The sequence below is a fragment of the Lepisma saccharinum genome, chromosome 2, assembly GCF_977018435.1.
Source record: "Lepisma saccharinum chromosome 2, izLepSacc3.1, whole genome shotgun sequence".
Classification (NCBI taxonomy): domain Eukaryota; kingdom Metazoa; phylum Arthropoda; class Insecta; order Zygentoma; family Lepismatidae; genus Lepisma; species Lepisma saccharinum.
This window is the reverse complement of record NC_139230.1, coordinates 166,689,068-166,711,205: the sequence shown is the minus strand read 5'-3', so window position 1 is coordinate 166,711,205 and position 22,138 is coordinate 166,689,068. Positions and strand designations below refer to the sequence as shown.

General features: G+C 36.6%; 1 protein-coding gene across 1 annotated transcript in view; it reads left to right on the top strand.

Annotated features, from left to right (window-relative positions):
- Nucleotides 1-21,522, top strand: part of LOC145984175 (putative E3 ubiquitin-protein ligase makorin-1) — a 56,784-nt gene extending 35,262 nt beyond the window's left edge. The window contains exons 5-9 of the mRNA XM_083117666.1: nucleotides 8,200-8,405; nucleotides 8,781-8,992; nucleotides 10,096-10,206; nucleotides 13,623-13,776; nucleotides 19,486-21,522. Of these exons, the coding sequence (XP_082973792.1) occupies nucleotides 8,200-8,405; nucleotides 8,781-8,992; nucleotides 10,096-10,206; nucleotides 13,623-13,776; nucleotides 19,486-19,623 (821 nt within the window). The 3' untranslated portion in view covers nucleotides 19,624-21,522. The remainder of the gene's footprint in view (nucleotides 1-8,199; nucleotides 8,406-8,780; nucleotides 8,993-10,095; nucleotides 10,207-13,622; nucleotides 13,777-19,485) is intronic.
- Nucleotides 21,523-22,138: the final 616 nt, after the last annotated feature.

Below are 22,138 nucleotides of genomic sequence, written 5' to 3'. Positions count from 1 at the left end.
GTTCTTTTTCTTCATATACTTGAATCAGATCAGTCTACTACAGACAACTAGGAATTCATTTAATAACAGATTTTCTTTGATCCCCATTGAGTGTTTATCAAATACTTAACCCCAATTATGCTTCTGCTTGCATAAATGTGGCTTCAACTTGTTTTAGCTATGCTGTGTTGTATTAATTTATCATATTGATCTTAGGTGCATGTAATATAGAAATTGATGGTTTAGAAGGTGCTGTAGGAGGTGAAGGTGTAAGGAGTCCAGGTGTTGTTAGCCCATATGCATCCACAGGAGATGTTCGTGTCGGTACCCTGACACAGTTCTTCAGGGAAGTCAATCATTTTGTAAGACCTCAATATGTTAACATGGAGTTGACATTTGAGCATTGCTTTTCCTACAAGGATTTTAGCATTCAGTCTCCTGTGTATTGTGGTTAGTAAGAATATGTGCCAAGTTTACACTAAAAATCATCTGTGATTTTTATTGTAAACAAGCAAAGATTTGGTTTGTTTTTGTGTAGATCTTGTTTTTGATATTTTGTAATCTTTTTGAGTTCATATAAATGTATATGCAATTTTTTCTACTTGCACACAATGGTATGCCAAGATATAAGTACCCTCAGAAAATGTACAAACTAAAAAATCCCCTCCTTCTTTCACCTCCAGTGTTTACCCTGATGCTATGAGGCCAATGATGGCTTTGTCTATCCTGTTGACACTGGGTTGCTAATTTTACTGTTCTCTCTTTATGCTATGCCAGCACCATTCTACAGTATTTGAATCATTGCAAATAGCGATTGATTTTAAATATGTCCAGGACAAGTCTTTATTTCTAAATTATAAAATCAAAATCTTATTTTATTTAATCATGGGAATTTTGCAGTAGATATTCTGCACCATGCTCCACACATGCCCCCTTCTAAATTTGACAACACAAGGGAAACTTGTATGTTCAGCAACTATTTCTCCTGTCCTAAAGCCACCAAGTGTGAATCACCACCAGGGGTGCACATTCAACACTACTGAACCTTAGCAAGCCTTCCGACCCTCCCGATGGCAAAGTGGTTAATGTCATTGCCTTCTAATCAAGAAGTTAGGTTTGATACTTGGTGGAGGCACATGGTGGTTCGGATTACACTTTAAACTGTAGAACCAGTCCCAATTATCCTTCTGTCCTTCTGTGCACAGAGGGCTAATCAAAACAAGAACTCAACGCTGGCCCCATGGCAGAGTGGTTAGCACATCGCACTATGATGCCAGGGGTTCCGGATTCGAATCCTGAACTGTGCACGGATGCTTGAGTGTGTCCATTCATCAATTTCATCATATCATCACTCATCTTCATCTTTGTAAATTAGCCAAAAGTGGCACAAAAAACTAAGTAAAATAATGCAAATCAATCAATCAATCAACAAGAACTCAATACTACAGCACTGCTGGTAGATCAGCATTAGTGTAATGGTAAAATAACAATAAATTTGTTACTTCCATAAATAGTCCATATTTTTTTCTCTGGGACCAATGCAGAAAAACTAAAAAAGTGGAAAAATGTAAAAATGGGGAAAATGTTCTTAAATTTAGTTCCATTGAGACCATGAGGATGGAATGTATAATGCAGGAAAATATAAAGTTGAGGATCTACTGTATGTGACCTTGGTCAGTTTTGCCAAATATGAAATTGAATTCTCTTAAAATAATTTAGAAGAGCTTTTGTAAAGCATGTAAACTACTACTACTTCATGAGGTTGAAGTGTAAAGCTTCGTTCAAACTTCTAGAGGGAAAGTGATTCAGTAGGGAAGGAAATGGGTCATAGGTGAGCATTGAAGTATTGGGGCTGGCATAATTAGCTCAGAGGGCCTAGTCACTTCAATCATAATTCAGTTTTAATCACTGATACCAATTGATACTTGAATTGAGTTTAGCCACCCACAGAGTACGTAAAATGTGCAGTTGTCATTAATTTTGTGCCAAAACTGTGTAGTAGAAGGGAATTTTGCAGTTATTCTGACTATCTCAAAAGTGAATCTAAGATTTTTTTTAAAATGAAACTCTGGTAGATTACGTAGTGCATGCTACACTTTTTAAATATTTGTGATTGTTATGTCAGGAAATAGTAATACAGGGTATCCAAAAAGCAGTGGCGTCGCGTGGAGTAAATCGTTGGCTGTTGACACCCAGCCTAAATTCATAGAAAATCTTACTGCCCCCCCCCCCCATGTTCACACCCAGCCTAAATTCACAGAAAATTTTACGCTTTCCCAAAACCTTGGGGATGGGATACAAACACATTGAGAACCAATTTGTTGATCACAATCACAGAGAAGAAAACTGTAAATGTAAACAACTGATTAATTGAGCATACAAAATGGCGAAATTTGAACCAAGAATCGAAGCTATGACTTCCGTTTTTAGAGTGCCCTACACTAGCCAAGTAACAAGATTATCTCGGTATTTGTCTAGAGTTTCTGAGGACAAAAATAGTAAGCAAATTTAATAAACATTAAGATATCACTGTTTACTAAATTTTAAACAAGGCTACAAAAACCTGTGCTGATCGATTTGATTAATGTCATTCATCTGGACATTGTGACAGAACGCAGGAAAGCCCTAGAAAGTGGTAAGCAGCATTCATCAAATGTATCACCCCACCATCCATCGGGAGTGACTGAAGGAGGTCACGGGTAACCTCAGAATGTCGAGCCAGGACCTCCCAAAATGTGAATCATTGATACAACCACCACTAATTCAGAAAGAACACATGCTGACCACACATCACCCCATTACCGGTTGAAGAACTCCACACCTCTAGGTAGGATTGTGGGAGGGAGACTGGCAGTGGGTAGATAGGCCAAGTCACTTCGAGGGCTGTCACACCATGGGTTATTATATATATAATACGTAAATAAAATAAACCTTGGGCATCTTTTCTGCGAATGTTTAAGGATGCCTTTGCTTTTTAAATAAACCTTTTTTCCTTTATTATAAATATAATTTATATTTTAGTTATACAAATTTGAATGGTACAGAATTGTTCTAGTGAAGTCAGAATATATTTCGTTATGTTTTAGAGTACAAGGAAAAAATAATAAACTAAAGTAAAACAAGGAATATGAATAATTATAATAATTCATGTTATAGGAAGAATACGAACCTGGGACCTTGTACTGTGCTAGCCAGTTCTCCAGAACACCCACCGAAAATCGGAAAATTACAGAACACAGGCCAATTTTCATTTACTGTGAATTATTATAGTTTCCACTTAACCCCCCCCCCCCTCCCCTCCTTTCCCGTGAATGCCCTCAAAATCAAGGAAACATTTTTTAGGTACACAATACATTTTTTTCCATTTAAATTATTGGAAATTATTTTTCCTGTTCCTAAGAATTAACCTCCGCCATTTCCACTAACCATGATATCAACGAATATGTTTGATCTTTTTAAAATTTCAATAGCCATTTGTAATTTCACAGCAGCTTGGTAAGTAAATCTCTGGCAATGCTCAAACTTCATGATGCGAATTGCAATTTGCCAGCTGGCCCTTGTGGTGGAGTGGTTAGCACATCGCGCTACAATGCCAGAGGTTCCGGGCTCGAATCCTGGCCTGGGCATGGATGTTTGTGAGTGTCCATTCATCAATTTCTTCATATCATCACTCATCCCATCTTTGCAAATTAGCCAAAAGTGGCACAAAAAGCAAAATACAATAAAGCAAATCAATCAATCAAGCAATTCGCGAAACGTAAAATTTACCTGTAGGAGTTTATAACAATTATAATTTTTTCAATATCCATACTCGCTTACATGTGTGCCAAGATAAATATTAGTTTCTACTAGCAGTGTCTTCATCTTCTTTCTTTTTGACTTGTCTATGTTATCTGAAGGATTAAGCAACAATTTTGGTGATATAGTGTTTTAAATCATAAAACCTTCGCCATGCAAGGCTTTGGGTGTACGACAACTATTTGTACTGTTGTTGAGGAAGTTTACACCCTTAATTTTTGGCGAAATGTATTGGAAATTAAAGTAAGGCTATTAGGCTAAAACATCGAAGATCTTAGGAATTACTATAACAATACATGCAAACGGTGCTTGCATTATAATATCTTGACGACTGCTTACTTTTCCCCAATACAGAAGCTAAACTAAACTAAAAATAAAATACCTCTTACCTTGGTCGCTATCGGCATTCTCTGAACAGTTGCTGCCATCTGTTGAGTGTTCTTTCAGAAGGGCACGTGCTCCGACTCCCAGTTTTCTCCCCTTGCTTTTTTCGGCTTCTTCCGTCGAGCTAGATAGAACACTGGAAGAATACAGCAGATGGAGTTCACTGTGCCAGAGGTGCCCCGGGCTCGCTGCCTAACCTGGTGAGCTTTCCTTGTCAACAGTCAGGGGAAATTTTAAGCATTGTGAAGACTTTATGAACGAAAGTAGCTGCTTTGTAAAATAAGTACTTGAAATGTAGTGTGTTATTCTGCAGAAAAGAAAACAAAATGAATTTTTTTCAGTTTTCAGTGGGGGTTTCGTGTGCTCCGTGAACCCCCTTCAGGTGACACCTCTACCAAAAAGTCATGGAACTGATGAGACTTTGAACGTGCTTAACTTTTGTACAAAACTCGATAGAGACATGAAATTTACACTGGGTATTAACTTTGTCTATTTGGATATTTTTAAAACATTGAACAAGAAAATCATGCTCTACATCAGCCATGTTAAACTCAATTTGTGAATAGGGCTGCATAATGTTTATGTCAAAGCTCTCCAGGCCACGCTTCTTGAACCTTAACCCCTTGAAATGCAAAACTAAAAGGTTTGCTCCTGATGGGGGAAATTCCAATGATCATTGTTGCTGCATCAGTATATTGTATATATTAAATATAGAGTTCTCCAAGTGCTACTGCAGGAGATGCCAAAACAGAAGAGGGAATTCTCCCCATCCCCCCTTCACATATAACTGATTGATTACACAATTACATGTGTGTGTGTAATTTTAGTGAAAAATATTTCAGTTACAATCCTCACATGCTATATTGAAATAAAATTAAACTGAAATATTTGTTTGTAGTCAATGATACTATTTTACATGTTTGTTTAAAATGTAAATTGGTCACAATTGTGCAAACATTTAGGCAGGATACCATCTATGGGTAATTATGGTTTTCCTTTTCCCCGTGTATGGGCTATTGCTTCCTGGACATTCTCACCACACGCAAACTGGACGGGACCTTAGGACACAGCATATATAGGAAACCTACTCAAACATACCTATACCTTAATGCCAAGAGTTTTCACCATCCAGCACAGCGATCAACCGTACTCTCAACATTGTTTCACCGGGCCATCTCCATCAGCAACACAGAGCAACTTCAAAGTGAAATAAGACACCTGCACACAGCTTTCAGATGGAATGGATACAGTGAAGGCATGTCAAGAAGACACTAGAGCAAGTAACTCACAACAAGAACAACCAAAAAACAAACCTGGGCCCCCTCTGAGAACCAAGACGACAAGAAGATAGCCATCATCCCATACATCGGAAACCTCTCCGCAGTCATAAGCTGCATTCTTTCACAGCACAACATTAAGATGGTCCACAAACTGCCACCAAAAGTCTGAAGCCGACTTCGAAATCCTAAAGACGAAGACACCCGGGGTTTACCATATCATCTGTTCCTACGGTAAAGCCTACATTGGACAAATGGGAAGGACAATTGAACAACGTCCATCCAGAAGGGCCATAGAATTGACTTCACAACCACCAAGATCATCAAGTCATCCAATTACTGGGACTGAATCATCAAAGAAGCAATAGCCATCTATGGGGAAAAGGAAAACCTTGACAGGGACACAGAACTAGAACTGGACCCAGCCTTGTTAGCGATAGTCAACTGGGAGCATGGATATCGTAGAGACATCACCTGGTTGGCCTGCCACCTACACCGGACCCCTCCCACACTAAATACATATAACTTTACCCTGACATATCTCTGCACTTCAATCCCTGAAGAAGAGAGTGATGTTAGCTCTTGGAAGCCTATCTGGAAATCATCTGGCTGATATCCCAAGAAAACTTCTTAATCAATTATATAGTTTTCTTTCCCAAAGATATGACCCTTTTTTCAAACTAGCTTCTGAGTGTCCGCAATAAGTTTTGTGAGAAAACTCTTAATGCAGACAACAAATATTTGTCAGTCATTCTTTATCTTTAGGCTGTTTTATTAATCTGCATAATGGATAACAACTGTTCAGCAATGCAAGTGCTGCCAAAATCACTAAAAATTCTGCAGCAAAATTGCTTATTGGAGGATACTGCTCTGGGAGATATGAGAAAAATCTAGGACCACCCACCTCGTGATATTTCTCTTTCAATACACTTTGCATTGTTCCATTTGAAGGTTCGAGACTTGCGCATGCAGCATTAAAAGAAAAGGGAGCAGAGCTTGAACAAGAAAATTGCCCTTTGCACTCTCTGAAGTCTTGAAACCTGTTTCAAAATTCATCATGTAGGTTAGGTTTTTGTATGATAAATTTCAAATCTTTTATTTCATCCAGGCATTGATTAATTAATGTAGTTGGATGTTGGGTACACCTGGTGGTGCCCTCTGACAGACGAGTGTTGAAGGGCTTTTCTCAGGATATCAACCAGGTGATTTCCGGATAGGCTTCCGAGCTTTTGAGAACTAACGTCACTCTCATCTTCAGGGATTGAACTGATATCAATCCCTGAAGAGGAGAAACATATTAGCTCTCGAAAGTTCAGAAGCCTATCCAGAGATCACCTGGTTGATATCCCGAGAAAACCTTTTCATCATTTGCCACCAGGAAAGCTTCAAGAATTTTTTTATGACCAGTGTTGCCAGTACATCTCCTATTTTCGAAAGACATACTTTTTTATGAATATACCATAATTAAACCCATAAAATAGTCTGTAATGCATAAAATGCATGAAACTTTATTTTATCAATTCAATAAATATCCATGCATACCATCGATACGCATTGAAAATGTGTGCAACTCCATAGCTGCCTTTTATCCATGTTTGTACATGTTTTTACTTTGTACAATAATGTTTTTACGTCTCGGAAACTTTTTCTGCATCCTGAACATTCATTTAGAGCATGACTTGCTTGTTTAATGTTTTAAAAATATCCACATAGACAATGCAGGTTCATCCAGGACTTGAACTGGGTCCCTGGCATACCGTGTCATTGCTCTGCCACTGAGCTACTGAGCCAGCCGGGTCTCGCCTGATTTTTCGCTGTCGCTGTTTTACAGTGTGGAATTGTCTCTGCTAGTGCTACCGCAACGGGATCTGTTCTGTTTGAAACACTGTAGACTTTGACATTGCCTCATTCCTCTCAGTGTAGAGATGTTAATTCTTTTGAATTAGGCACACACAGGACACACAGTACATCTCCTGCTTGTGCCTAATTTAAAAGTTTAAAAAAATCTCGGTTGTGTGACTTTTTGGACACCCCGTAGTATTGGTTCAAAGTGAAGAATAGAAAGAAGACAATAAGAATTCAAAAAGAAAAAAAATTGGTGTGCGAGTGAAGTTCATATATACTGACCCTCAAATGTTTGTTTTTTCATGGATATTGGACAAAAAAGATTTTCCTCTATTTTGATTTCATTACCAATTTATCACAATGTAATTCTTTATCACTACTAATCATTCGTAATCGCAAACATGTGTTGTACAATTTAAAGAAAGAAAATCCTGTTGGGGGGATATTTATTTCTCTCATAATATATGGTTGAACTTGTTTATTTATTATAAAGTGACATAACAATATCATTTGAATATATTTTTCTTTTAATTATTTTATTTTTAGTTCCAATTTGTAGATTTACTCACCACATTGCAAGCAAAATACATGTGATCAAGTATCGGTATGCCTTTTTCAAAACTGAAGATATTGGGTGCTCGAGATCAATCCTGACAAACCATCAAATTAAAATTCCAAACCCAATGTTTGGAACTGTTTAAAGGGAGGCTTGCTGCTTAAGGGATTATATGTAAAAATTATAATTAAGTGGAAGCTTTATCTTGAAATATTTGTAAGCTTGCTTGATAAGTGTAGTGTAAACAATATATTGTTTCAGCCATTAGGACTTCTATTTAATTATTAATGATATTTTTACAACAACTTAACCAAATTTCTTAATTCTAAATGTAGTGAAAAATATAAACTGTGTTTTCAGGTCAAAAGTCATATGCTGAAGCTGTTAATCCACATGGGAGAAGACACCAAGATCCAAGTGCAGAGAAGTCTCTTTGTCCATATGCGGAAGCTGGACAGTGTCAGTTTGGTATCCAATGTGTGTATTTGCATGGTGATATGTGTGACATGTGTCACCGCCTGTGTTTGCATCCTACTGATGAAGAACAGAGGAAACAGCATGCAGCTGTAAGTATAAATGATGTGTCTGTACTGTAACCAATGGTTATCTTCAACCTAGATCTATTGAACAATATTTCAAGACCATTATTGTCCCACACACTTAGGTAGGTAGTTGGTGGAAGTGGTAAAGTACAAAACCTAACTTACACAAAACTGTGAGGAAAAATTATTTTTTAAGGGTCTTTATCTAAATTTACATCACAAGTGAATAATATGTAGAAATTTTAAATATTACGTTTTCCATTAACTGAGTATGTTATAAAATATTAGAATGAGACTCGCATAAATAATCTAGAAATGACTGAATTGGTTTATACTTCATGCATATCTCCAGTACATCAATATGTTGAATAAATATTCTTACTTTATTCTTCTTCACAGGAATGTGTACGACAGCATGAAAGAGATATGGAGTTATCCTTTGCAATTGCTCGCTCAAAGGACAAGACATGTGGAATCTGTTTTGAAATGGTCATGGAAAAGTCCCCTCGTGAGCAGAGATTTGGCATACTGCCTAACTGTAATCATTGTTTCTGCTTAACATGCATAAGGAAATGGAGACAAGCTAGGCAGTTCGACAGCAAAATTATAAGGTATTATTGTACATAACATTAATTTTGTTTAGAAGTTGATGTAAATTTAGTATTTTTGTTAGTGATGAGCTTTAATGATAGTACTTTACACCATGGATGGCCACAGGATTTTCAAAATGGAATAATTTTTATATTCTGTTGCCCTGACAGAAGTTTATTTTTAAAGTTAACATTTCAATAAATGGCCAATTTTGCATGCAGTGTTGGCAATGCGGGTTGTTTATGTTACTGTACACTCTTTTTCTTTTAATGTATTACTCCTTACATATCTCTTGCATTCCTTAATTTTTGTATTGCATTTTTGAAGCAAATCTGTGCAAGCAACAAATCAAAACTCTGCTATGCTCAGTGTTAGTAAAATAATTACTTATGAAATCAGTCCCTGGCACCGCAAATATGTTTTCTAATAATCTACGGCTTCTGAAAATGCCTTCGAAACCATTGTTGGTAGTAGTAAATAGGCCTCACAGTTTTTGTTTAATGTGTGCATTTGCCATATTATTTAGTTTTGTAATAAAATAATTGTTTCCTGTCAATACTACCCAGATATGTAATCTTATAATTCATACATTTATATCTAGTTATGCAATCTGCTAAAATTATAGTTGAGTTTTACATGAAGTATTATGTGCATGCATGCATCAACACAGTGTGTGTGTCCGTGACTGAGCTTGTATATGGGTTTTTGTCCCCCCTGTAGAGAAAAACCCGTGGGCTTCCATGTTTTACATATAATAGTACTTCATTAATTCAAGAATATCATATTTGTAGGTAGTAACACTTGAGTTGATTTCCTAGGGGCCTGTATTCTTCATTCATGCTAATTTCAACATTAATTGTCTGTAATTCTTAAAGTCTACATTTATCACATGATTTTTACCAGTGATTAATAATTTCTGTCAGGTGGCACACTGTGAGTGTGTCTGTACTTAAGAATGACATTGACCATTATCAGTAATTGAATTTGAACAGATTTGTTCTGGCATCAATACCACTTGTATCAACCAACTGTTGGCTGTTGTACACAATCTGCAATTGTCCAATGGATCAAAAAAAGCACATGCCATTTCATTGTGTTGTAATTGATATGCTCTGTCCTACAGATCCTGCCCAGAGTGCCGTGTAAGCTCGGATTTTGTGTGCCCTAGTATGTTTTGGGTTGACACAAAGGAGGACAAAGATAAATTAATAACAGATTACAAAAATGCACTGAGGTAAGACATGTATAGTATATAGTTTATTGCATTGTTTTATTCCTGAAATAAGACTATATTTAAATTAGGCAATGAATGGTAACAGGCAATGAAGCTTCAAAATAGTATTTTGTTATTTAATTATCTATACTTATATTTCAGAACCACGGGAATTTAAAATTTTTATTCCTATTCACCACTGTAAGGAATGATCAACATTAATACTAATTCTATCATATTGATATAGTGTGATTGTAGGATCAGCTATTTAATGTTTTTTACATTGCAGTGTATGCTTTTTGTCATATTATATACATGTAGTGCTTCACGATCTATGTTCTTTGGGTCTCCTGGATGGTGTAATGGTAATGTCATCACCCTGTAATCAATGATCCTGGGTTCGATAACTGGTGAAGGCAATTGTTGGTTCGGATCCCACTTTAAACTGTAGGTCCAGTCCTGATTAGCCTTTATGTGCATAAAATGGACTTACAAACTCATGCATGCTCTTTGATCTTCATCTCAATGAAGTTGTGTGGTACGTGCTTAGTAATTTTTTTTATTGTATGCTTCCGTGCTTGGTCAAGCCTGTGTACTGCAGATGGGCTAACCTGGAGTGGTCCCAATGTGGTATTTAAGAAATTTCCAGGGGGGGGGAGTGGCCGCGGTGGCTCAGTTGGTAACGCGTCTGACTACCATGCTAAAGGTCCCGGGTTCGATCCCCGGCCGGTTCAAATCCGGGAACTTTTCTAACGGTGAAAGCGGCCCCAGCGCCCACCCAGCGTCGAATAACATGGGTACCTGGGGGAAACCCTGGGGGGGTAAAGGCGGTCAGGGGCGTGATGCTGATCACATCACCCCCACTCACGACCGGATCAAGAAAGTGTGGGGCGTTACCCCCACACCCCCTATACGCCTTCATGGCGTGGTGCTATGCACAGGGGAACACTTTACCTTTTTTTTTACCAGGGGGGGGGGAGATTTTATGGACTGTCTAGAGACAGCATGAGATAATGCTTAGGTAGGTGTGTGTGCGTGTGCACCTTTGTGGCCACTAGAGGAGAGGAGTTGCAGGGTGGTACTTTTTTAAATGGTAGATGAGGTTACTCCACACTTCTTTTTATGACTCTCAACTTTTTTTAAAAAAAAGCTTTGAACAAAACATATTTTCAATAATTGCTGAAAAATTGCCGATTTGAATTTGTATCTTGACAGAAAGAAAAGGCCAAGTCCACTTTATGATCAGAACAGCTAATCGTTACTGGGCCTACAGTTTTTAAAGTAATATTTTGACACACACACCCAGAAATCTAGTCTGGGACCTAACTTTTGGGGATCTGAAATGGACTTGGGCATAACTTTAGGGGGGGAGCAGAATCAAGAAGTTTTCTACCCCATAAAAGTAGCACCCAAAACAACTTTGCTAAATAACTGTTACATTTGTGAAATCATAAAAATTACTCATTAACTTATTCTCAGGTCCCAGAAGCTTAACACAAGTTCCATTAGCTTGTTAAATCTGAAAGTTTGTTAGGTGGGCAAGTGTCCCCACCAAGTTACACCTAATTAGTCCAGGACTCCTTGAATACAAGACAATAGTGATTACCATTACTATATATCTAACACCCATCATTGTGTATATAAATTCATGATCAATTGTTGTTACGGAACTGATCAAGAGAATGATTTCCATATTGATTCTTCTGTTTTCTTAGTCATGATATTTTATAAGTACATTTACTTTCCTGTAAAATTACAAAACTACCAACTTGACAATGCATGCTGAAACCGAAAATTATTTCCAAGAAACAATACCACTTTCCAACTATCCCATGTGTTCTAATTCACTGATGTTGAAAGATTATGTGTATCACTAGATTCATCAAGCCATGGAAGTTTCCATTTGTTAAATTTTTCACAGGCAACCAACAATCAAAAGGAACTCACCACTTTACTACTCTTGCCTTCTTGTGTAGATGCACTTGCAAATTTTCAGAACCGATCCTTTGATCAACACAGCCTTCACTGCCACTAGCACCAGTATTCGCAGATTTCGTTCATTTTGAAGGCAGATTTTCGATATTGCAGAGTCTGCTCACTTTTTTCACTAACATCCTAGCTTCACAAAGAAATCTAGCTAATTGTTCTTAAAAAAAAAACACTCTGTTCTTTAAAAAAATGTCTTCGTAAAGGGATATCGTGCTTGCGTCAAAAATTTCATGTAGGCTACCTTTGTGTACTATTGTTCCACTCATACAAATGCAGACGTTCTGTGGTGACAAGTTTCAATCACGTGACAACTCATTTGTAACTTTCACATTTATTGGGGTGGCATCTTCCTGACAAATTCCATGGACAAAGAAAAGGGAAGAGACTTGTTTGACAGTTCCAGGAATAGAGCATCGCTTGAGGTTACATCTGCGTTCGCCAAATGGAGCTTCCAGTTGTCTGACAGAAAAGTATTACAATTGAATGGTGACATGGGAAAAAGTAACTAAATTGCCAATAGTTTGTTGTTCCCCCCCTCCTAAATATCACCCCCCCTGGGCATAAAATTTATCAAGCAGAAAGGGGAAATTTCCCATCATCCCTCCTTGCAAATACCACCCTGAGTGGACCTACATTTTAAAGTGTGATCCAAACCACTAGGAAGTGGAATCCTCCACCTGGAATCAAAACAGAAACCCTTCATTACAAGGTTAGCTATTATGCCATCAGAGAGGCTTGTAGTAGTGCAATGGGATTGGTTTGTAATGTTACATATGCTGACCACTCAACATGGAATTTTCATAACAAAAAATATAGCAATTTCTTTCATTAAAGTTTTCATTCTGCAAATAATGTTACTTTTAGAAATACAACAATATATATACAATGTGCAGTGTGTACATCATGCAACTAGAACATCCTAAATTTTATCAGTCACAGAAGGTCATAATATTCATGTTTTGGAGAGTGAAGAATGCTGTTATTAATACATATATACTCTAAAGATGTACTTAGTTCATGCAGAAAGTGTATAATGCAATGTGCTTCTTTAATTGACATGAAAATGAAAGAAGTTTCTGCCATAATGCACTTTCCACATGAACTAAACATCGACAATGGCATTTCTGGAACAGCTAGTACCAAACACTTGCAGGCGGTGCAGCAGATGGACTGTGCCCAGCAACACACAACATGAACCTGAAGCCTGCCAAGCAGTAGAACTAAGAGTTCACAACTGAATGGTGGCACCAAATTTAACAATAGAAGTAAGTTTCATGGAAAAAGTAAGCATTTCTTTGAGGGAGGGTAGGGGATCTTAATAGTTTTATTCTTTATTATAATAATCAGAGTCAGCAAGAAAAACATTGCAGATTGAATTGCAACTTGTTTTCTTGACTGCATTTTAGACTATTGTATTATATTGTTATTATTATTATTCATATTTTCAGTACAAAAGACTGTAAATACTTCAGGCAGGGTAGAGGAAAGTGCCCCTTTGGTAACAAGTGTTTCTATCTACATGCATATCCAGATGGAACCAAAGCCGATGTTGGTCCCCCTGAGCGTCCTAGACGAAGGAATGCAGATGGGGATGTTTTGCAGGTATGAAAATACAACATATTAGCTTGTGAGAGTTATAAGCATAAACATTACATTGTAGAAAGGTGGGAGATATGTTAAATTAATGCAATTAATTGTAGCTACAGGTGGTGGACATTGAAACTGAAACACCGGTGATTATAGAACATGCTGCTGGAGGGCTCGCCTGCTCCATTTGTTGGTCATCCACAGCGTAGTGGGCATTCGAGTGAGTAGGTGTGTGTGTCTGCCAGTCACATGGCACAGTAGTAGCTGGACTGCGTGTCAAATATTCGGTTTCGTGCAGTAGAACGGGAAACACATCAGAGTTCCAAAGAGGGCAAATTGTTGATGTTCGTCTTGCCAGTGCATCAGTAACGGAGACTGTGAATATTTGTAGGGTATCAAGAGCCACAGTATCAAGGGTAATGGCAGCATACGAGATTGAAGGACGAACCACATCCAGGAGGAGTAACTGTCAGGCGAAGCAGAAGCTGTCTGACAGGGACGTCAGGGTATTGAAGAGGATTGTGTCCAAAAAGCGTAAAACCACCACTGTGAAAGTCACCACAACATTGAATACACACTTGACTGAACATGTTTCTACCAAAACCATCTGTCGAGAAATTCATAGGGTTGCTATACCGAAACCCTTGGTCACTAGCACCAATGCCAAAAAGCAGGTTGACTGATGCCAGCAGTGCAAATTGTGGATGTTAGATGACCTGAAACCAAGGTGGATTGATTTAAATCAAGTTTATTTTAATTGCGATTCAGGCTGAAATGTGTCGTTTTCTCAGATGAGTCCACCTTCACTGTTTTTTTGACATCTGGAAGAGAAGTCCATCCGAAGCATACCAACCAGACTGCTTAGTGACCAGAGTGAAACATGGGCATGAATCCATTACGTTGTGGGGTGCAATATCGTGGCAGTCTTTTGGACCACTGATTTTTCTAGTCATTCTATAGGGGCATGTCACTGCCAAGGACTATGGGGCCATTCTGGAAGACCATCTGCATCCGATAGTGCAAATATTGTTCCCAGACAGTGGTGCAGTGTTTCAGGATGATAACGCACTGATACACAACATCAACAATGACATTTCTGCAATGGGTCACATAGTTGTTGATTAGCATGAACGTGAGGTTGAACATTTGCCATGGCTCACCCAATCACTGGACCTGAACATTATTGAGCCCTTATGGGGTCTTTTGGAGGATCACATGCGGCGACGTTTCCCTCCAGCAACATGTTGTGAACTTATTGGGTTTGCTTCAGGAGGAATGGCTGCAAATCCCTCTCACTACTGTTCAGGATCTCTATCGGTCCTTCATCAGATGTGTTGCTGCTGTACTGTGGCCTACCACCACACTAATAAATTTTAGTATCTGCATTCCAGGTGTTAGTTTCAATGTCCACCTCCTGTATATGTCTACAAAGTTCAGATATGAAACAGTAATCCATTATGAAAGTCATAAATTTTATAACTGTGAGTTACCACTTATGTTTTCACTTCTAATTTTGTCAATCATCATACTGTATTTTTCCTACATCCACATCTGAGACACATGCAAGAGATATTTAATTGCCTAGGAAATAGGGATGGGACAGATTAATCAGTACTCTATTGGTATGGGCTGGTGTAGGTATATCTGTATCAGTTTATCAGTAAAATTATTTTCCAATACAATATATCTATAAATATCTTATAATTTAGTGCAAAATTCTGCCATCATGTTATAATTTTTATGGATAATCAACTTCTTTTGTACTGCAATTCATATTTTGTGTTTGTGCGAATTACTCACTTTTAGCAAATATTAAAATATTTTTATATATTAATAAAAATATAAAAATGTATAAAAACCCAAATTACTTATGACAAGTGAGTAACATCTGTCGTAATTATCGACTGATGGTACTCACTTGTCGTAAGTAATTTGGATTTTTATACATTTTTATATTTTTATTAATATATAAAAATATTTTAAAATTTTGTACTGCAGTCACCTGGAAACAAACATTTCTTAAGGAGGTCAATGAACTAGTCAGGTTCTTCAAGCAGGGTGTCTACCAAAATAGCAAATCCAAAATTCTTGACTTTTTCTTGACCTTTTTTTCCCTTTTTCTTAAACATGTATTCAATTGCCCCCTACTTAGGTATAGTTGGAAATTCAGAAAATATAATTTTTATTGAATGGAAAACCTACCACAAGGCCAGTTAAGATGAAAACTGAAGCTGTACTTCAACAAGAGATTTAGACTTGCTTTAATTATTAATGCATGTTAAAAATAAAGCTTCAGATTTCATCCTGGATGGGAATGGCTACATTACTTTAATATTTTTAGAAAACTTCACACATACAAAAATGTAATTCTTAAGAAACAAAGAGAACAAATCTTAATCCCAACTAAATACAATTTTAGATTTCCAAATATTCAATTTTATCAAATCCCAGTACAGGTATATAACAATGTAAATTCACTATACTGTAAAAGTTAGCAAAAATTCTTGACCACAAGCATAATTTCTTGACTTTTTCTTGACATTCTTGGCTGGTAGACACCCTGTCAAGGACCATTTGGAAATTTATATCGGTATCAGTGAAAATTTCTTACCGGCCCATCCCTTATTATCCCACTTTCTTATTTACGTATCCTCTCTTCTCCCAAGCCATCTCAGTGGCCAAGCATATTAAGTGGTTGATTTTTCGATCTTGTCACTGAGGTTCTCAGATTCCAATCCCAGGATAGGCATGAGTATCCTCTGTGATTGTCCTTCCATCAGTTTCATCTAATCACCACAGATCCTCATTATCGCAATTAGCCAAAGTGGCAGAACAGTGACATAAAATAACAAAAATACAATATACAAATCTCTTTTCCCATTGCAATGTTGTGCTTTTGTAAGTAAGTTCTCACAAAAGATAGAATTTAGAAATAGAAGCATACAATTCAAAGTGTACTTTAGTGTGGTTTTGGTCTTAAAGCTTAACATTTAAGTTTTGTTTATAGAACCTTCCTTAGGATTTTATTCCAGGTAGATTAAACAGTAAAAATACTCTAAAATATTTACCAAAGGTTAAAGTAGGAAGGTGTCATGTTGGAGATATGTAGCACCAACTGCAATCAACTCCTGAAACAGGTTGGCACTTCTTACACTGAGGTTTAGAACCAAATCGGCATGACATATGCTTATATTTTATAATTCTTCTAGTGGATGCAGTGGAAAACCTTAAAATTTAGAAGTACTAGCAAAGTTCCAGTAAAGTTCAAAATAAATTTTCAGATACACAAGGAAAGTGATGAAAAACTTATATTCTAAAGCCTTTATATGAAACATTACATTGGAACTGGCTTTTTTTGCTTTGTTTGTCAAGAGTAAACATTACCATGTGATATTTTCAGTTGCTGCCAGCCTCTGTGTGGTGGTTACTATGCTACAATTCCAGAAGTTGCAGGTGGAAATTCTAGTTAAAGCATGGATGTGTGTTTGTCCCATAATCTGTTTCATCTAATCAATGTTCATGCTCATTGCCATAACCTAGAAGATAGAAAAGCAATGTAAATTAAGGACATTAGAAATCTGCATTTCTGTTTTTATAGTTACCATGTTGTGAATTGCAAATACAGTGGAACCCCAATTTTACATTCCCACAATATACATTTTTCCACTTAATACATTCAGCCATCCAGGCCCTGTCTAAAGGCTCTGTTAAATAATAGGACATTCATCTTGATCATACATTTGCTCAAGTTCCCATTTCCTACTTTATACGTTTTCCAAGCCTTGTAGATGTCATAAAAGTTGCCAGAAGGCTGTTCTGTTTGCGACAGGAAGGGAAAAGGGTATTTCTTGCATTCCCTATCAAGATGAAATTGTCCAATCCTTCTGCCTCATGATCGAAGGACAAGTGCACTGTTGCCAAGCCAATTTTCGCTAAATGATGCTTTCCCTAGAGTTTGGACACAATGTAAGTGTGTGACTGAGGCATCTTTGTTCACCCTTCCTCCTCCACAAAAACGCGAGTGGAAAACTGGTAACAGGCCTTGATCACTATTTGCTTCTTTACCAAAGCATTTACAGTTGATAGGTATGAAGGTGGAAGGGGAGGGGACTTGCTTGTGAAAATTTTTCCTTTCTTTTTGTCTGCCGCGTTAGCAATGGAAAACATTAAGATGGGTTTGCCTACCTTCATTATCCGATACTAGATAAGAACTGTTACATTTCTTTTTAACGGGAATTTTTTTTAGGTTCCACAGGAAATAAGATTGGTAAGGTGAGATAATGCATACTATATCATTTGTATCAGAATAAAGTTGAAAATGCACAAGCTAAAGTGATTCTTCTTTTCTGTGGGTGATATTTTAATCATTGATGGAAAAATATTATTGTCAAAACAATTGTTGGGGGGAAAGGGCCGTGGTATTATCACTAGTCTTGCAATTATTAAAAAGTGCATGCTAAGTGTTTCAGCCCCAATTTTCTTTCTCAGGTGAACCAATTAGCACACGGGTGAAAAAGCGATCATCCTCCCTCCTTTCCTTTGACATCTAAAATTAAGCAGTCACTCCTGGATATGTACATTCAACAAGCAACAAAACGCACACAATGCCAATACAATCATTGCTTTTCTTCGAAATCATATTCATGGTGAAAATAAATAACACAACATTCAACATAGGAATGGAAGCTGGAAAAAAAAATTGGGGAGGGGGACTATTGGTGAAAAGAATATTTGCCCTCTGCAAGACTGCTGAATCCAACAATAAATCATCAATTAATGTGGGGGTAAGATAACAATCCTCCTATTGTGAAGTCTAAAAATTCACAAGTTTGACATGTCTTGAGTTCACTTTATGCAAAGGTAAAAAAAAAGGTAAAGTGCTCCCGTGTGCTTAGCACCATGCCATGAAGGCATATAGGGGGTGTGGGGGTAATGCCCCACACTTTCTTGATCTGGTTGTGAGTGGGGGTGATGTGATCAGCATCATGCCCCTAACCGCCTTTACCCCCCAGGGTTTCCCCCAGGTACCCATGTTATTCGACGCTGGGTGGGCCTCTTCCAACGTTAGAAAAGTTCCCGGATTTGAACCGGCTGGGGATCGAACCCGGGACCTTTAGCATGGTAGTCAGATGTTTGGCTGATAGGGACTGGATACATATGCAGTTTATAATGGGATCTGAATCATTCTACATGTCTACACTGCAAAATGCATCGAGGATGCTTTGATTACAGTAACTGTTTGATGTCCAACTATAATTGATAACCCCCTGAGACTTCTAAAACTAGCAAATAATTATTACCAGTTTACAGAGTAAATGGAGATCCACACAATCAGATGCATAAATTGATCTCAGTAGGCAGCAGTTAGAAGCAGTCATCCACCGCCCTCTACCTACAAAAGTGGGTCATGTTAATCCACCACTGATTTTCACAGCATGTCTTGCTTTTTTCCCCCTTAGGAATTCATAATCATACTTCTTTTCCATTGTTGAATTATTTTTGACACATTATACCCCCCAAAAAGTCGATTACATAGTTGTTTCTTACTGACACTTGACTTTCACACCTCCCTTATGCTTTCCCGCATTTTACGTTTTTTAATTTACAGGCACCTGAAAAATGTAAAACCAGGGTTTCACTCTATATTTATATATTTAAAATAATGGAAAATATTAAGTTTTGTGTAACAGTACATGCATTTTATAATGATTTAATATTTTGCAGCACATAATTCTATGGGATTTTCTGGAAGATCGTGAGAGCCAGTGGAGATATGGGTATGACGATTTTGAAGACTTGGTGGCCTTTTTCTCTGACTCAGAAGATTCAGATTGGTCAGACTATGATTTATTTGATTTGTAGAAGAAGTGTAAGTTTGTCATTGTTCTGCAAAATGTTGTCATGTGATTTTATTGTTAAATTTTTCAAGAATTTGTTTGAAAACTCCCAGAGATGCCAATAATTTTATGTAGAGGTATAGCTAATATATGAAAAGTTATGATTTACTTCCGGCATTTTTTTTTTTTTTGAATAATGAATGTTATGTAAGGTAAGGTTTTTTAGGGCACTTAAACCCAGAATAAATTTAAAATATAGTTTATGGTAGAGATTTATTTGCACAAAGTTGTATTTAGCTGCATATGCAGATGTATTTATTCTACCTCTGGGCTCTTTAAGTAGATGATATATCTGTGGAACAAAGGTTTTTCTTGCATATACTCTCAGATGCTTAAGTCATTACCCTTATGTATAAAATGGTCTTGGTTTCTGCAGTAAAAGTGATTAGTATTCTTGCTACCACCAAAGTGTTCGACATTTGTGTGTACATAAATATATAAATATACACATCACTCTGCTGCTGAAAATCTGACAAGGCTGATTTGTGTTCTTACGTTACCCAATTTACAATAGAAATGTGAGCAAGAAAACCATTTGCTGCAATATTGTCACATAATAAGGAAGGGTATCATAACACTGGACCAAGGAAAAAAGTAATTAATGCTTTCTTAGATACGGTTGTAAAATAATTTAATAGGCTAGCGTATATATCTATATATGTAAAACTGAATTACTTGTTGCTTGCCATTCATGTAATGTTGTTGCATTGTAGATTTATACAGTAAATAACTTGGAAATGTAAATAAAGTCTATGCATAAAAATTGTAAAAGCAATATAATGAAACTCTGCTGAATTAATTCTGCTGCCAGTGTCTCATTAAAATAAGTAAGAATTATTATTTTCTAAAATAAGTGTGAGAATTACCTTCGTTTTTGTACATGTGGAATGCTGTTTTCAAGTACAAAAATAATTTAACAGTAATTTCCAAAATTCGGTGTCCATTTCAATACTTCCATGTTTCTTAAAATTAAAGTTGATATGCCAGTGTAGGTTTTGGTTATTCAAACCTTGTTGTGTTATGTTATTTTAAGTAATTGTATTATTCTACTTTTGTGAAACGAATACATAACTTTGGTAATCAATATTGGCATCTCTGGAACTATATATAAATATATACAAAATATTGAAACTTCCTATGCATGTAATGAAGCAAGTCTAAACATGTAAAACTGCAGCACAGCTTAGTGCTACCAAAGTTTGTTCTAGTTTATATTTACAGAACCTGGGTAGTGGTTCTCTAAAGAGCACCCTCTCCAGCAAAAAGTAGAATGTTGAAAGTTATTTGTTTATGATTTAATGTTTAGTGGAGTTTCAGTTGATATTTAATTTACAGTTCCATAATTCAAAGGTGATTGGTTTGTTCACCATAGTATTAGCTTAAATTGAGCATATTATATGATCATTTTAAATAATTATTCATAATTAAAAATAATTTAAATATATAAATATTATTACCATAGTTAAATTTGGGATACTTTTGAATATGCTGCAAGCAGTTATTTCTTGTGATTTTGTAATGAACACATCAATACTGCAAGTAATGGTGTTTTATCATATTTAAATTAGAAAAATACTTTTTTAAAAGTTATTCAATAAGAAATTAAAGTTAAATGTCAGGTTAAGTGACGAAATACAGTTATCTTTGTCAACAAAGATTGCTGTTTGGATTTAAAAACTCGACAAAGTTGTAATTTTGTTGTTAAAATTTCTTTAAATGTCTTTGTTTTCTTAATATGTTAGGAGATATAGTTGAATATTAAAATTTCATGGCTCTTTTTCTTTTTGTAAAGAAAATTATAATGTGCTCAACAACAGATTGTCATGTCTTCTCGATAAGCATCTGAATAAAGAGTCTCATGTTATTTTGTGGTATTTTATTTTAAAGTTCCAACATGGAATCATTCTAATTTGTAACTTGTACACATGGATACTAAAGAATCCACCATATTAAATGTTATACAACCCCAAATGTAAGCTCACCCTGTTTACCCTGGTAGTGCAATTCTCAACAATAGCGTTTCCCACTCTTTGCCTGGGAAGAGGCCAAACGTGCTCTCACCACAAAAGTAATGGGTTTGTGTTCTGGAGTTGGATGTGTGTAAATTTTTTCTTGCATAATTTTGAGTTGATTTTATGATATTAGTTCAGGGAGAAGTAAAACATGTACTCTTCGTAACACCTTATTTGTCCACCCTGAAAAACTTCAAAGTCCTTAATTCGTAAATTTGGCAACATAGCACTTCAGAGTCAACCTATAGTAGCCAACCTTGCAGCTGATCTTCTTTCTAAATGAAAATGCTCTTGTATTTTTTTATATCCTTTCACATTCCATGAAGTTAGAAACCCTAAAACAGTAATACAATTATACAAAAATCATAAGTTGAAAATTGAGAAATATTTACAGTTCTTTGTTCTGAAATTGAAAAGAGAGAAATTCATGTGCAGTTTGAAACACTGAAGAGGTTCTCCTCCACTGGG